The sequence below is a fragment of the Suricata suricatta genome, chromosome 5 (assembly GCF_006229205.1).
Source record: "Suricata suricatta isolate VVHF042 chromosome 5, meerkat_22Aug2017_6uvM2_HiC, whole genome shotgun sequence".
Classification (NCBI taxonomy): domain Eukaryota; kingdom Metazoa; phylum Chordata; class Mammalia; order Carnivora; family Herpestidae; genus Suricata; species Suricata suricatta.
The window spans coordinates 13,098,850-13,114,609 of record NC_043704.1 but is presented as its reverse complement, the minus strand read 5'-3'; the positions used below and the strand labels follow the sequence as shown (position 1 = coordinate 13,114,609).

At 42.5% G+C, this 15,760-nt stretch overlaps 1 protein-coding gene across 3 annotated transcripts in view; it reads right to left on the bottom strand.

The window, feature by feature from the left end:
* Positions 1-247: 247 nt before the first annotated feature.
* GART (phosphoribosylglycinamide formyltransferase, phosphoribosylglycinamide synthetase, phosphoribosylaminoimidazole synthetase) overlaps positions 248-15,760 on the bottom strand; it is a 31,904-nt gene continuing 16,391 nt past the window's right edge. For all 3 annotated transcript variants that reach the window (XM_029939030.1, XM_029939028.1, XM_029939031.1), the window contains exons 11-22: positions 13,354-13,585; positions 11,593-11,687; positions 10,701-10,810; positions 10,146-10,344; positions 8,148-8,399; positions 7,747-7,899; positions 5,215-5,421; positions 4,048-4,185; positions 2,621-2,751; positions 2,214-2,355; positions 1,115-1,230; positions 248-1,018 (exon numbers count right to left, since the gene is read on the bottom strand). In XM_029939030.1, coding sequence (XP_029794890.1) covers positions 830-1,018; positions 1,115-1,230; positions 2,214-2,355; positions 2,621-2,751; positions 4,048-4,185; positions 5,215-5,421; positions 7,747-7,899; positions 8,148-8,399; positions 10,146-10,344; positions 10,701-10,810; positions 11,593-11,687; positions 13,354-13,585 — 1,964 coding nt within the window. In that variant the 3' untranslated portion in view covers positions 248-829. The remainder of the gene's footprint in view (positions 1,019-1,114; positions 1,231-2,213; positions 2,356-2,620; positions 2,752-4,047; positions 4,186-5,214; positions 5,422-7,746; positions 7,900-8,147; positions 8,400-10,145; positions 10,345-10,700; positions 10,811-11,592; positions 11,688-13,353; positions 13,586-15,760) is intronic.

Here is a 15,760-nt window from a genome sequence, read left to right as displayed (position 1 = left end):
AATGTCTACTGTGGGCCAAACGTTTTCGGCATTTCACATGTATTAATTTAATTATCAAAACAACCATATGACAGGCATGTGCCTACTTCAGTAGATTGGGAAACAGAGACGCAGAAGATGAGTAACATGCCTAAGTTCTATGTTTTGAATCTAGATGCCACCAAAACTCTGTAACTTCTAGTATTTATAAAAAGTATGGATGTTTGTAACCCATAGTTGTGAAGCTAAAATCTGGGTATAATAGAAATTGTCAATAATTAGGAGGAGGTTTAATGGTATTTCAAAGCACAAAGTACACCACCCCTCAGAAGCGGGAGCTACACACACTGTTTACGACACTACATTATGAAAAAGATAATTATAGTAGATTAGTCTCCATTCAAACCAGTACAGATATACAATATGAGGAAGAGATAGGAACTTAGTAGCCTTCCTGGTTAAGTCTTCAAAAACTAGAGAACATATAACTACAAAAAATGGAGGTGGTATCAGTCAGAAGAAGAGGAGGGACGAAGAATTTTGGTATCTTGTTTGGGTGAAAGTGAAAAGGATTCTGAACCACCGGCTTGATATGATCAAGGAGGTCTGGAACAGGTAAGCCCTGAAAGAGCGCTGGAGGTGACGCTGGAGGTGACACACGTAAGTCTTAGATATGCTTCACGCCTTTTTAACGAATCTCTGTTCATTACAAAAATGGCTGGGGGGGTGGGGGTGGGTGAGGGATTCTTTCTTAGCGGTGGTTCTTCGGGGCTGGGTCCACGATAAAAGCGCCACGCAGACAGCCAGACTTCTCTCAGAACTGCCTCTGGTCCCAAATGGGGAGGCTTCACTACTCTGTGACCCAGCGGACCTTGCCATTTTTTCCAAGCCGTACTGTTCCCTGGGCCACCAGCTGGAGGGCTGCCGGAAATACTTTATGCTCTGCTAATTTCACTCGTTCAGACAGAGTTGTAACGGTGTCACCCCTCTTCACCGGAACAGCTTCTTGTAAGATAATCTGTCCAGCATCTACATCTTCCTGGGGAAGGAAGCAGAAGTTTTCAACATTACTTTCTAGCCAGCACAATTTACAAACCGACACTAAGGACATTTTGGTAGAAGGAGACATACGCACAGCTACGAAGTGCACAGTGCACCCAGTGACTGTGACCCCGGCTTCCAGGACTTGCTCATGTGCATTTGAACCCTTAAAAGACGGGAGCAAGGATGGATGGATGTTGAGCATCTTCCCTGGAAATTCATAAAAACAGAGTGGTCAGAATTTTAAAATCCTATATATTTTACCAAAGGAATAAATGTTTTCCTGTCTAGAAGGAGGAGTCAGCAGGAGCCACATTTCATTTCTCTGGGATGGGTGTTTCTTTGAGAAAAACAATTGAAGTAAAGGGAAATCTAGGGTCTCATCCAAGATGCCTGGGGGCAGCAAGTTCCTGCCCTGACAACTGAAGATCCACCCAGGGATCCGGGATAGGTGCCTGCAGGGCCTGAAGTTGGACGGACCGGTCAGCTCCGGACCACAGAGCTCTCAGGAAGATTCGGCTTGTCGCTGGCACACACAGGAGAGTCCCCGCGCGGCATCTGCGTGCCGACTTCTAGTCACCAAGTGGCATGTCCGCCAGCCAGATGCTGGGGTGATTAGTTGTATGAGCATTATGTCACCACAGGCACTGCCAATTTTGTATTCTCTCTAACCACATACAACAAACTCTCTGGAGAGAGAATACATTTATTGCCCAACTGCGGGCACAAAAAAGGACAACAGGATGTAGTCAAAATGTTAGTGGAAAGGGGAATAATACAAGGCATGTTTTCTAGAAACACTGCCTTCCTTGCCTTGTCCAGCAGCGGTCTGTGCTTCCTAAGGGTAGAACGGACTCTTCATTTGGGGTACAGGAATCGCTTTCTTTTGCTTCTCAACAAGTAACAATGTCTCTTCCGAATATTTATTTAGAAGATAAAATATTAGTAATGTGAGTAACCTAAGCTGTATTAGAAAAAGTGATTAATTACAGCAGGCCAAAGAAAACTGATAAAAAGAGCAGGACAATAAAAGATCACTGGGCCATTCATTCTTTGAGCTGAAGCAAAGGAAATTAATGACCTGTGTTAAAAGAGCCCGGTAAATATTTCACAATTGGGATTGTTTGGAAAGCTAACTACCCTGGAGTCTGTTTTCACTTGATTTCTCAATGTGGTGTCAGATTTTCGCTTACCATTCCATTTTCTGACAAAGGGGCCAGATAAAATTCTCATGAATCCTGCAAGACAGACTATGTCTGTGGAGAACTCTTCAAGGACTTGGTCAATTGCAGTGTCAAATTCTACACGACTTTTATATAATTTATGATTAATTACCTGTAATAGAAAAAGATAAGCACAATCTTTTTAAATGAATTACCAAAAACAATTTAAAACTCAACCTTTACGTAGACCATACTTCACTTCTTCTGATGAAGACGTGCCTGATGTAAAGAATTGAGGAATGGGGAGGATGGCGTCAAAGGCACATGCCCCGCTGCAGAAAGCCAAAGAACGAGCCGTCCTGCAGACAGAGGGCTGGTGGGGGGCGGGTGAGGAGTTTAGCTAGCCTGCAGGAAAGATACTTTTCAAAGTGACTCACTCTGGTGGGAACTCCGGCCCTTTCTGCTTTATCTAAGCCAGCCACCCCGGCCTTGTTGGAGATAACCACAACGATGTGTGCGCAGCTACTTGGCTCCCTGGTACTGTCTATGAGAGCTTGGAGGTTTGATCCTGAAAGAGAGAGAAAAACACAAGTAAGCTGACATTCCATAAAAGAGACGTGCACCATTCTGAATAGTGAATGGTCAAGAAAGATTTCCCAATAAATGTATTAGAAAAGATTGGCAAAATACGTGAGGTTTTTAAATTCCCTTTCTCTTGGAATAATGGATCAATAAATGCTTATGAAAGCATGGGCACTCTTGGTTTTAGGATCTGTAATTGTTCCTGCAAAATAATACCTTATGACCTAGCACTGTAATAGAAATGGTATAACATAATTTAAACAGACTGTTGAGGCTGCCAGCACAGAGCCCAACACAGGGCTCGAACTCGTGAACTGTGAGATCATGACCTGGGCCAAAGTTGGATGCTTAACCAACTGAGCCACTTAGGCGTCCCAAAGATTTTATCTTTTTAAGTAATCTCTATATCCATCGTGGGGCTTGAACTTATAACCCCGAGATCAAGAGCCACATGTCTAGTGGCTGAGCCAGCCAGGCACCTGGAAAAATCCACCCTTACGAAGAAACCACTACGACCCTTATGATAGCTTCTCTGTTTCACCATCAAGTTGGGCTTAAAGTACATTGAAACCTTAAAATGAATGTGGAAAGCAACGACAGTTCCGAGAATGTATCCTCAAGAAATGATCAGTTATTTACAAAAGTGTTCACAGCAATGCTGCTTATTAAAGTGGGAAAAAGAAACATGCTATATATCCATCTGAGAGAATACGGTGTTCCTATTACTTTACCCTCTGTCTACAACAGTCAAACATAAATTTCACCTTATTACTAGTAACAATAAAAAAAAAAAACCCTCAGCAGGTTGCTGGAGGGGTTGCGGGTGGGGGGGATGGGCGGACTGGGCGCGGGGCAGTAAGGAGGACACGTGCTGGGATGGGCACTGGGGGTTACACGTAGCGGATGGATCGCGGGATCTACTCCTGAAATCATTATTGCACTAGACGCTAACTAACTTGGATGTAAATTAAGAAATAAAAAAACCCCATAAAAGCAAACAAACAAATCTCAGCTGTTATAGGACTTTTTAACTACAAAGCTATGGTACAAAAGAAGTTGGATTTTTCTATCTTTTCTAGCTTCCTTTTCTTCAACCATCTTCACCATACCCTCCACTCTTCCTTTAGGTGTCTCAAATGCCTGAGAAAAGTGGAAAGGCTAAGGATACAGAAAAATAATAGCCCTTAACGACTCCCGCCCCACTCTACTGAGAGTGTCCTCATGATCTGAAGGAGGGGTTTTTTTTTTGTGGTGGGGGAAGAAGGGAGGGGGCACGTCTCACCTGTTCCAGATATTAAGACAGCCACTCTTGCTTTTTTCAGTTGGACACAGAACTCATTTTTCAGAATGCCGTTCTCGAACGCTGATCCATTTACTTGCATGGTTTCAATCAGATGCTTGATTTTCACACGAGGAGAACCTTCATTTCAAACATGCCCAGTCAATAAGAATAGAACAATGTGAATTAACAGTAATAGAAAGAAAAGTATTTTATGAAAACTGAGAATATTTCATCCTGAAAATAGGATATGTATGGACTACAATGAAGAAAAAGCTTGTATTAAGGTTACTCATGAAAACTTTCTGAAAGAAAACACATATAATTACCTACTTCAACTAAAAGCTATGGCGTGCCACTGTCTCCTGACCTCAGGGTAGGCATGTGCCCAGGCAAGGCCACTCAAAGATTTGATACAGGATGTTGAGGAAGAGAGCAACTCTTTCCTAATGCAATGTGAGCTCAAGGCTGTGGGCTCAAGAGATCTTTCTGGTATTTGGAGAACCGGCCTGAAAAGGAACCTACACAATAAAGGGACGAAAGGGAGATACAGACATCACAGCAAGTGCTGGCGTCTTTGTCAGCTCAGCTTAGTGGCTTTTCTGCCACTCCGCCAATTTCTAGTCCATCTGACGGAGTCCTGAGTGTTCACGGCACTTGTTGGGGCGCACATTTCACTGCCAAGGGGAGTCACAAAGCAGAGCCTGAGACAAGGTCTTGCACATGGGGAGATGACTCTGGAAGTGACCCAGCAAACCAGAGTCAGGATCTGGGAAGAGGGATCTCAAGAGCCAGTGTAAGAGTGTGTTATTAATCTGGCCGCCACCGGGGGCACCTGGGGCTTAACTCCCCTGGGACCTCAAAGGCACCATGAAGACCGCCTCAGAACTGCTCCCTTCTTCTGTCCCTAAAGTGGGTTATTTATTCAGCCCACTGTCAAGGGCTGTCTCGTGGGGTATAGTTGTGCACATGTGACCACCAACGAGGTGTCAGCGCCCTAAGGCGGGAGGGAAGAGATGTGTGGTGGTACTGGCTTCGGTGCCGGCCTGTCGCAGCTGTGTGAATGCGGGTGCCGTGCCCTGGCTGCAATAAAAGGTGGGCAGAAGCTCGAGGCAGGGCAGGTGTACTTCAAGTTACACTCCTGAGAGCAACGAGACAAGGAGCAATTACCTGTGGGACGCGCAACCACCTTGCCAATCACCCAGCCTTCTTCACCCTGCCGCTTGACATCCCGCAGAACCCACTCCGTCATATCCGGTGCCACCACCAGGGCGGCCCCAACCCCACAGTTAAACGTCCGGGCCATCTCGTCCTCAGACAGGTGTCCTTCCTGCTGTAGCCACGAGAAGATCCTGGGGATCCGCCAGGTCTGGGCATCTGAAAACAGGCAAGGTGTTACCCTGTTGTCTTGCACAAAGTATAATGTGTGCATACAAACAAAGCTGTGAATTTCTGGGGGGATCCATCTGCACCTCAGATATCCAGAACATTTTTGCTGACACGCTTGGCCAAATATTCACAATTAAGTGAGGTTCTGTGCTGCCTTGACTTTATTTTTAGAAACCCTCTAATGGATTAATCGAGCTGAGTTCCTGTGACGGTTTGTGAATGTTTAGCTGGGTCACCCTAATGTGCTGCACAACGAGGTGGCCTAGGTGACAGATTTAGAGGAATGTGTGCACTATGTGAAAACAAAGTCACTCTATATAAACAGTTAAAATAAAAACCCTGTCCTGCTGCATTTACTTTAAAATTTAGATTGAGGTCTGTTATAATACAAGAAACATCTCTAATTAATTTTTATCTCGGGGAGAGAGAGGGATATATATGATACATATAAGAACATATATCATTTTTTTTTAATTTAAAATTTTTTTAAACTTTTATTTTTGAGAGACAGAAAGAGACAGAGCATGAGCAGGGGAGGGGCAGAGACACAGAATCCAAAGCAGGCTCCAAGTTCTAAGCCATCAGCACAGAGCCTGACGTGGGGCTCGAACCCAGGAACTGTGAGATCATGACCTGAGCCAAAGTCAGCCGCTTAACCAACTGAGCCACCCAGGCGCCCCTCCATCAATCTATTTTTGAGAGAGCGCAAGCGGGGAGGAGCAGAGAGAAAGGGACAGAGGATCTGAAGCAGGGTCTGCGCCGACAGCAGTGAGCTGATGTGGGGCTTGAACTCATGAACTGTTGGACACTCAACCTATTGACCTACACAGGTGCCCAACCCAGTCATTTTTTCCCCTCCTGCTCATGTTTCAAGGCTACACACAGTCTGGGAGAAAAATCACACAACTAGCTTCCCCTTCACCGTCAGCGCTGCTTTGCTGCTTCATTCCTATTTCTGACTTAGTCTGGTTTATTATTTAGTCCTTTCTTCAAACCCTCACTCCCAGACTGCTCATCTCAGTAAGCCCCTCTTATTTCACACAGAAAAGGGACTACTTTATGTGATCTTTTGTTTGTATCCCCTCAAGCCAATGTACATTAGTTGACCATGAGAGCTGGAAAAGTTTCTTGTCTCCTTACCCTGCAAGAACAGGGAGGGAAAACACTGTTGCTCAATTTGCCAGGAGTGTAAGTAATGATTTGACCAGTAAGTTTCTTTTCTTTTTTTTTTTTTAATTTTTTTTTTAACATTTATTTATTTTTGAGAGACAGAGAGAGACAGATCATGAGCAGGGGAGGGGGAGAGAGAGAGGTACACACAGAATCGGAAGCAGGCTCCTGGCTCTGAGCTAGCTGTCAGCACAGAGCCTGACGCAGGGCTCGAACCCATGAACCGTGAGATCATGACCTGGGCCGAAGTCGGACGCTCAACTGACTGAGCCACCCAGGCGCCCCCAGTAAGTTTCTTGAAACAGCAACCTCCATTCACTGTCTCTGTATTTCTGCCCCTCACTCCGCTGATAAGCATCTGGTGGGTGGTGTCCGTCCTCACTGAGCTGCTGTTTGAGCCGACTCTGAAATACACCGGCTTATTTCTAGTTCTCATCCCAGACTCCACGCTGACCAATGTTGTGTTCAAATCCTTGGAGTTCGGGGTACTTTTACATGGCTTACTCCCTGCTTCTGACTGTTCTTTTCCAGAAATTCTGCCTCTGTCAACCTTTAAAGTGGACAGAGCACTGAGGAACCACCTGTTAAGTCCCCTCCACTCTCCTGGCCATCACTGTCACGTGTCTGCACATGAGCACCAAACTGAACTTCAGCCTGATCTCAACTTCTGCTCTTAGACATCTTACCATAACACCTGAAGATTTGAAATACTACTCCCACTTCCTACCCAGATCTACTCAGCCTCTGTCTATTCACTCATTTAACTAGAAACCTGGGACGCTTTTCTTCCAAGCACAAAATGATTCTCAAGTCTGTCTCCCTCCCTCACAGACTATTCAACAGCTACCACTTCCCTTCCTGGCACGGTCCTGATTCCATCCTGGGAGAACCCCCCACCCCTACCCCGCCCTGCAGCACTTCATCTGTACAAGTCAGGTACATGAGAGGATTTTATGCCTTGTAAACATGGCTAATTAACCAAAAAGAGGTAGAAAAGTCAGCCCTATTTTATTCTGAGAAACCCCAACAATTAAGAATTTTCGATATATAACTATATGTGCTCTAACTACCCATAGTTTTCTTCCATAATGTAGTTTTCTCCAAATGGTTTTCTGAACAAACAGGTCCTTTTAGTAATCTTACCTAAATCCACTCCAAATTTCTCGGGAAGGACTCTAGGGATGTTTTCTAGCAATCCTCCACCAGTAATATGGGCAAAGGCCTTGACATGTCCTGAACGCAGGACAGGTAATAGTGAGTGGCTGTAGATTCTGGTTGGAGTTAGAAGCAAGTCCCCTGTGTATCGGAGAGAGAAGACAAAAACAGCCTATGAATGTAAAACCAAAGAATATATAAAAAACAATTCTGAAATACAGAGTGATTTGACCCTGCACAGACACACCGGTTCTACAATAATGTCCAAACAGTAAAATCCTAAGACAGTGTAATTTTTATTCCGTTCTAATTAACTAGGAAAGACTAACCCAGTAAGTGGTTGCTCAGACATTTACAAACAGGGGAGTTTAAATGTTGAGTGTGTTTACCTAAGGTCTGGTCACCACAGCCGTCAGGCGCTGGAGAGGAGTACTGGAGGGAAGAGTTGCCTACAATTTTCCTCACGAGGCTAAACCCATTGCTATGAAGACCAGACGAAGCTATTCCAATCACAACATCGCCTTCGGTGATTCTGTCCAGGTGAGGGAGCTTCTGGTCCCGCTCCATGGCTCCAACGGCAAAGCCCGCTAGATCGTACTCTCCAGGAGGGTACATGTCAGGCATTTCTGCAGTTTCACCTCCTGGCCGGACACAACAAGAGCAAAGAAATTAGAGTATTTATAAACCTGTCGAGGGGGGAGAGGGGGTGAGGGTGGGAGGGAAAGAATTCCAAGCAGGCACCAGGCTCAGAACTCAGCACACAGCCTGATGCGTGGCTTGATCCCACGACCCTAGGATTATGACTGGAGTCAAAGTCAAGAATTGGACTCTGAAACAATTGAGCCACCCAGGTGCTCCTCTTTTAAGTTTGTTTATTTATTTAGGGACTCTCTATACCCACAACATGGGGCTCAAACTCATGACCCGAGATCAAGAGTCACCTGTTTCTACAAGTGGGCCACCAGGTGCCCCCCTGCTTTTAATTTGACAATGAGACATGTGGCTATATTTTGCAAATGTCCAAAAAAAAAGTACTCTGTTAGCTGCCTAACAGAAATTTCAACCAAGTACGATTTTAAGGGAGCCAGTACTAATTTCTATGAGGGAGAAGTGTATGACACTCGAAGGATGAAGGATGAATGCTTGGTGGAATGTCATTCCTATGGCAGTTTAGTTTTAGAAATGTTTTCACCTGTATTCGATCTTTATATTCACTCTACATTCCAGATGATGGTAGAGGCTTAGAGAAGTGATGTACTCAGGCCTAAGTCCAAATGCCCTAGCCTAGAAAGTACACCATAGTTCACTTTGGTGATCATATGTAAAGACAAGGTCTAGCCAGACAGAACCCATTATAAACTGTTCTTTTCTTAATGCACAGTGTTTTTTTTTTAAAATTTATGTTTATTTTATTATTGAGAGAGAGAAACAAAGCATGAGTAGAAGAGGGGCAGAGAGGGAGACACAGAATATGAGCCCGAAGCGGGACCTGAACTCATGAACCGTGAGATCATGACCTGAGATGAAGTCGGATGCTTAACCGACTGAGCTATCCAGGTGCCCGTTTTGTTTTGTTTTTTAATGTTTATTTGTTTCTTGGAGAGAATGTGAGCTGGAGCAACAGTGGGGAAGTGGGGGAGAAGGAAGAAGGGAGAAGGGGGGGGAGGGGAAGGGAGGGTAGAGAGAGAGAGAGAGAGAATGTCTCAATCCCAAGCAGGCTCCATACTGTTAGCACAGGGCCCAATGCAGGGCTCCATCTCATAAACTGTGAGATCATGACCTGAGTGGAAATCAACAATCAGATGTTTAACGGACTGAGCCACCCAGGTGCCCTAAACTGTTCTAAAAGACGGTTGAAAAGGCAATTTTGGCTGTTGGGATTTTCCACAGCAACGGTAATATAAAGAAGGTAGTTTCACTGCTCAGTTGGCCTACACATTCATTTTGCTTAAAATTCTCGTATGTATTTAAGTAATATTTCCCTAAGTGTTAGGTATATTGTATTCTTAGTGTCACTTCTGTCGGGAAATATTTAGAATGCCTGGAATCATCTCCTGCTGCAGGCCAGTAAGCAGGAAACAACTCTTACTTAACCTGTCTGTCCGTGAGGCCATGGAGAAAGATGGGGACGGAGATGATAAAGATCAGGGGGAAGGGTAGGGAAGGCCCGGCTCCACAGTCTGGGCATAGGAGTTCTGGGGGACAAACCTTTGAGGAGGAGCCTGAGTGCAACAGGATCTAAGTTTTCTTTGCTAATGTTATCTATACTTTATTTGCCTCACCTTGTAACCTTCAGTTTTTCTTCTTATCTACCTTGGTACCAATCACATTTACACATAGGGGCAAAATACAGTAAAAAAGAACCGGAGACTCATGGACAGTCATACCGAGGAGAGCACATCCAGCTTTCCCACAGGCTCTGGCGATTCCGGCAACCACAGCTTCAGTCGTACTGAGGTCAAGTTTTCCACAAGAGAAGTAATCAAGGAAGAAGAGGGGCTCAGCCCCTTGGGCCAGAATATCATTAACACACATTGCAACCAAATCTTGGCCAATGGTATCATGTTTATTACACTGCTGGGCAATCTAAAGAAGCACAATAGAAATGGCCACATCAGAGAATAAGCTCCAAATAATATCTTGTCAGTTTATCAGTGGAGGCTGATAAATACTGCTGCTCCGAGCACCGAAAGACAAAATACAAACTTCTGATGAGCTACTTGATCCCAAAGTATCCCACTTAATCCCCTCAAATAAGCTTTCCATCCAGATAGAGCCTCAACAATATTTGCTGTTAGACATATATGGATATTTTAGCCATATTTTTGGCTACTTGGTATGGTTCTTTAGTGCATATATATTGAGAGGAAAAATATATATTTGATATATAGTAAATTCTCCACTTTCACAAAAGGCCTTTAGCCACACAGGTGTCTGATTACCTTCAGCTTAGTCCCCACGCCATCTGTTCCACTGGCCAGAAGAGGATCTTTGAAACCAGCTGCTTTCAAATCAAAAAGACCAGCAAAACCTCCCAGATCAACATCACAGCCTGATGGGGAAAAAAATTAAATGCTTGCTGCATTTCAATGGATCAAACATAGATGTACAGACAACTTCTTCATAAGCATGGCTAAAACAAGAGCTGCCTTTCCCAAGAATGGGGGATAGCACCACGTGCTCAAAGAATTGATCAAGAAAGTAATTAAATATTAAAGGGGCAGACATATCTAAGCTTAACATAATGGATAAGAAATGCTTTTCTTTTTAAAAAATGTCTATTTACTACCTTTGGGGTGCCCGGGTGGCTCAGTTGGTTAAGTGTCTTACTTTGGCTCTCGTCATGGTCTCAAAGATCATGAGTCGAGCCCTGTACCGGGTTCTCTGCTACTGGTGTGGAGCCTGCATTGTATCCTCTGTCCCCTTTTCTCTGCCCCTGCCCTGCTCGTGCACACTCTCTCTCTCAAAAAAGTAAATAAAATAATTAAAAAATAAAAAAGTAAATAAATAAAATACTTGAGTACAAGCAGGGGAGGGACTGTTAGCACAGAGCCCACCTTGGGGCTCTGTCTCAGGAACTGTGAGGTCATGACCTGAGCCAAAAACCAAGAGTTGGATGCTTAACCAACTGAGCCACCCAGGCACCTCAGAAATGCTTTACTTAATATTGAAGGCAAGAAAGCAGAAAACTGGGTATGGCTTAAATAGGACAAGTCTTATAGCAATCTGGAATTAATTTGGAAGATTTTCCTCAGTAAACTACAAAGCCCAAATCAATGCTCAGTGTTGGGCAAAGTTAATGAATGAACTAGCAAAGTACAGGCTCTGACTTACCTAGCCTGGAGGTCGCTTTAGCTAAAGGTTTAATTTTCTTGACCAGCATATTTCCAGCTGCAATGTCTACCCCAGACTCCTTGTAAGTCAGGCCCCTAAAGAATTAAACAAAACAAAACACTTCACCTAAATGCCAGGGAAAATTAATTTTAAAGTATTATTTAAAACAGAAGATATTCCTAGTGATTTTTAGATCTCTGAACATGTTAGGCCCCATCCACAGATTTTAAACGTCTAGGGCAGGACCTGGAAATTGAAATGTGTTTAATTAACTTCCTCAGTTGATTCCATTGTACCATCACTATTGAAAACTACTCTTACTTATTTTTTCTAGAAATACTTCTCATAGGCAGCTAGATATACTGATATTTTGCCACATCTCTCTGTTCAGTTTTGGTATGGAAAGGAAAGGAATTCCAAAATGGAGTAAAGAAAGTGAAAATTAGGATTTATGCACTCTACGAAGAAATCCCTGAATAATGAAACTAGGCTCTTATTGCAACATATTTGTGTAAGTTTCCTTATAGCTGAAGACTGTAAGAAATAAGATAGAAACACGTTGGGAAAAGCAAAACCAGATAATGATACTCAGTGCATCCATTCCCTTCCAACTAAGGCCAACACATTGGAGCAGTGCATCTAGAGACACAGTTCATGAACAGCACTGGGAATTCGGTAATCTTGCCTTACAAAAATGGGTACTTTGATCTACCAGAATATAGAGATACATGAATAAACATGTGAAATTTTTTCAGAAACAGGGTATCAGGGTACAAATCGAGTTGATGGCTTTGGCAATTTACTCCAATGAAATCAGCAGTCCAGGGTCATGCTCAGATAGATAACCCAAGTCCTACTGGTTTAAAAAGCTTTTCTCAGGTAGCAGCTGGTGTTATGTTCTCTCATTTTCTTCAACTTTAATTTAATAAACTCAGACTAGTAATAAGACCACAGTCCCTTGAAATAAGTCATTTCAATGGACTCTAGTTATTAAAATGAAAAATAAAACTTTTAGCATGGTATTTTAATGTTCTTAATCCTAAAAATCTTCCAGTATTTAAACTTTGAGTTAATGGTATTAAGTTTAATTAAGTAAAATTTTTCATTTTGTCCTAAAATATATTTATTTCTCAGATGAACTCAATGAGCAACTGTAATGATAATATTTAAGAAACCAAAACACCCACATTTGCAATTACTAGTTTATTGATCTTACAAAAAAAAATAGTTATATGTACCAACAAATAAGGGGTCCAAAAATATATTTCAGTAATAAGTGTAAACATAGTCGAAAATGAGACTGCCAAAATTTGTAGTATAATAAAATTAAGTTGCAAAATTAGATGGCCAATACTTTCTTTCATCTTTAATTCTTTGAAAAAACCAGGAACTAAGATAAACATACAACGGTAATATTTAAATATAGAATCACTCAAGGAATAAAAATCGCTTATCCCCATTTTTATTGATGAGTATTTGACAAATGATTATATATATTTAAAATATACAATATGAAAAAGTCCTTAACAAACTTCTCAAACATCAAAAGCTACCATGAAGCTTTTTCCATTTCATCTGAATATTGTTTTAATTAGTGTTGACTTAAACTAAATGCAAATCAAAATCACATCAATCCCAGAGAGAGAAATGAGTATAGAATGACTTATAGAGGGTTAATAGAATTTTCTACATAGCCATTTACACCAGTTCTGAAGCTGTGCTAGTTCTGAAGCTGTCTTACCACTCTGGTAAGAAATTTACCTGGGCTGCTGGAGGAACGCTATGGCACGAGAGCCAATGTCCTTCCTGTAAATGGCTCCCTCAAATTTTATAGCAGCTAGGCCTTTCTTGGCTTCTTTAAGGGCTGAGGTGAGATTTTCCCGGATGGCTGTTACCGAAAGGACTCGACCCCCACTCGTCACCACCTTGCCATCTTTCAGGGCCGTGCCTGCGTGGAACACCTCCAGTCCTAAAGCCTGAGCCTCGGGAAACCCTAGAAGAGAGCACATTTACATAATAACCACAGTCTGCACGTCTGAAGTAGATTTTAATTTCCAGAAGTTTTCTAAATAAGATTTTTATTTCACTTAAATGACTCTTCACAATAATCCTATCAGGAAGGAATAAAGCAACAGGATAGCAAATAGACCCTTTCTCTTAAGAACAGCCCGTTCTGCTCTAGGGTGATAACTGTATTATCAGAAACCTGTGTTATCAAAACGTCATGTAAGAACTTTTGTTTCAATGGAGGAGAAAAAAAAAAGAACCCAGGTGCCAAAAAGTTTAAGACTTAAATGTGGAGTTGAACCTTAAACAATGCTAAGGTTAGGGGGTGCTGACCTCCTTTGGCACTCCAAATTCCTACATATAACTTCTGACTCCTCAAAAACTCAACTAATAGTCTAGTGTCGAATAGAAGCCTTAATACCATAAACAGTCGATTAATGCATATTTTGTATGTTATGCATGCTGTATGCTATGTTCTTAAAACTTAAGTCAGAGAAAAGAAAATGTTATCAAGAAAGTCATAAGGAAGAGAAAATGCATTTACAGTATATTGTGTTGTAAAAAAATCCATGTATAAGAGGACTCATACAGTTCAAACCCATGTTCTTCAAGGGTCAGCTGTATCGTTATTTCCTCCTTTTTTTTCTTTTCTGTTTTTTATTTATTTTTGAGAGACAGAGAGAGACAGCGTGAGCAGGGGAGGGTCAGAGAGAAGGAGATGAATCCGAAACAGGCTTCAGGCTCTCAGCTGGCTGTCAGCACAGAGCCTGATGCAGGGCTCGAACCCACCAGCCGTGAGATCATGACCTGAGCTGAAGCTGGACGCTCAACTGACTGAGCCACTTAGGCGCCCCTATAGTTATTTTCTCCTGATAGAACATTAAAAACTAAAACTTAAAAGAGGAAAAAGAAAAAAAAAAAAAACCCCAACCCTCTAAACATCAATGAATACAACCTGAATTTGATCACATCTTTTACTTAAAAGGAATTTCTTTTTTATCATAGCCATCTAAGTTGTTCTCTTCTTTAAATAACCAATAGAATAACTGTAATGTAAAACAGTCTTAGTCTTTTCCCTAATGTAACAAGCGTAAAATTTTAAGGCAAATTTGATTTAAATTTGGTTTTAGGCTCTGTCTAAAATCCCTAGCTTAATTTTCTTTTGAGCTTACTTGTAAGCTCTCATATATAACTTTACACTTAACATAGTATCAGGCCATATTTTCCGTATTCTCAAGTGAGCAACACGGGCAGCTTATACAAAGATAACAACCTCTTAATTAAAAACAAACAACCCCCCCCCCCACATACTCACATATCGTTTGTCCTTTTTGGTCACTACTCTTAGCACTGCAGTTGGTAACTTGTTAATAGAAGTCTGCCCTAAATGTTGTGACACTAGGGCATTCAGTCCCCAAATACCTATTGGTATTGGGAATATCTAATATTGCCGTGTCAGAAATGACTATCACACTGGTCACCTCAATCTTAGGGAAACTTCACCAGTGTAAGTGATCTTGATTCTATCCCTTCTCTTTGTTCACTTTAAGAGGCAATCAATTCCTACCTGCTCCGCTGCCATGTGTGGGATTCGCAGGGCAGTGGACTTGTCTGGCTGGGCAAGGCAGGGAATGGAGGGTCTAAACCAAACCCACTGTTGGGGTCCTGAGGGAGGCCAATCTACAGCCTGCCAGGGATCGTGGAGGTCTGCCTTTGGGCTTATGGCACTAGAACTTAACTTGACATTTTTTTTTAAGTTTTTTTTTTTTAAATGTTTTTTATTTATTTTTGAGACAGAGAGATTCAGAGCATGAGCAGGGAAGGGCAGAGAGAGAGGGAGGCACAGAATCAGAACCAGGCTCGAGGCTCTGAGCTGTCAGCACAGAGCCCGACGTGGGGCTCGAACCCACAAATGTGAGATCATGACCTGAGCTGAAGTCGAAGGCCTAACCAACTGAGCCACCCAGGCGCCCCTTAACTTGACATTTTAAGACACTGTTTTATTTAGTATGATTTAACAAGAGATGCCTCGTTTCCTTTAAAGGGAAACAGGAGAGAAAGCTAGTTATGAAACTGTTTTAATTCTGACATCCCAGTGACTATGGGGTAAGCTGCAAATGGGAGACAGGGGTGGGGGTCTAGTTGTGATGCCTCTGGGATG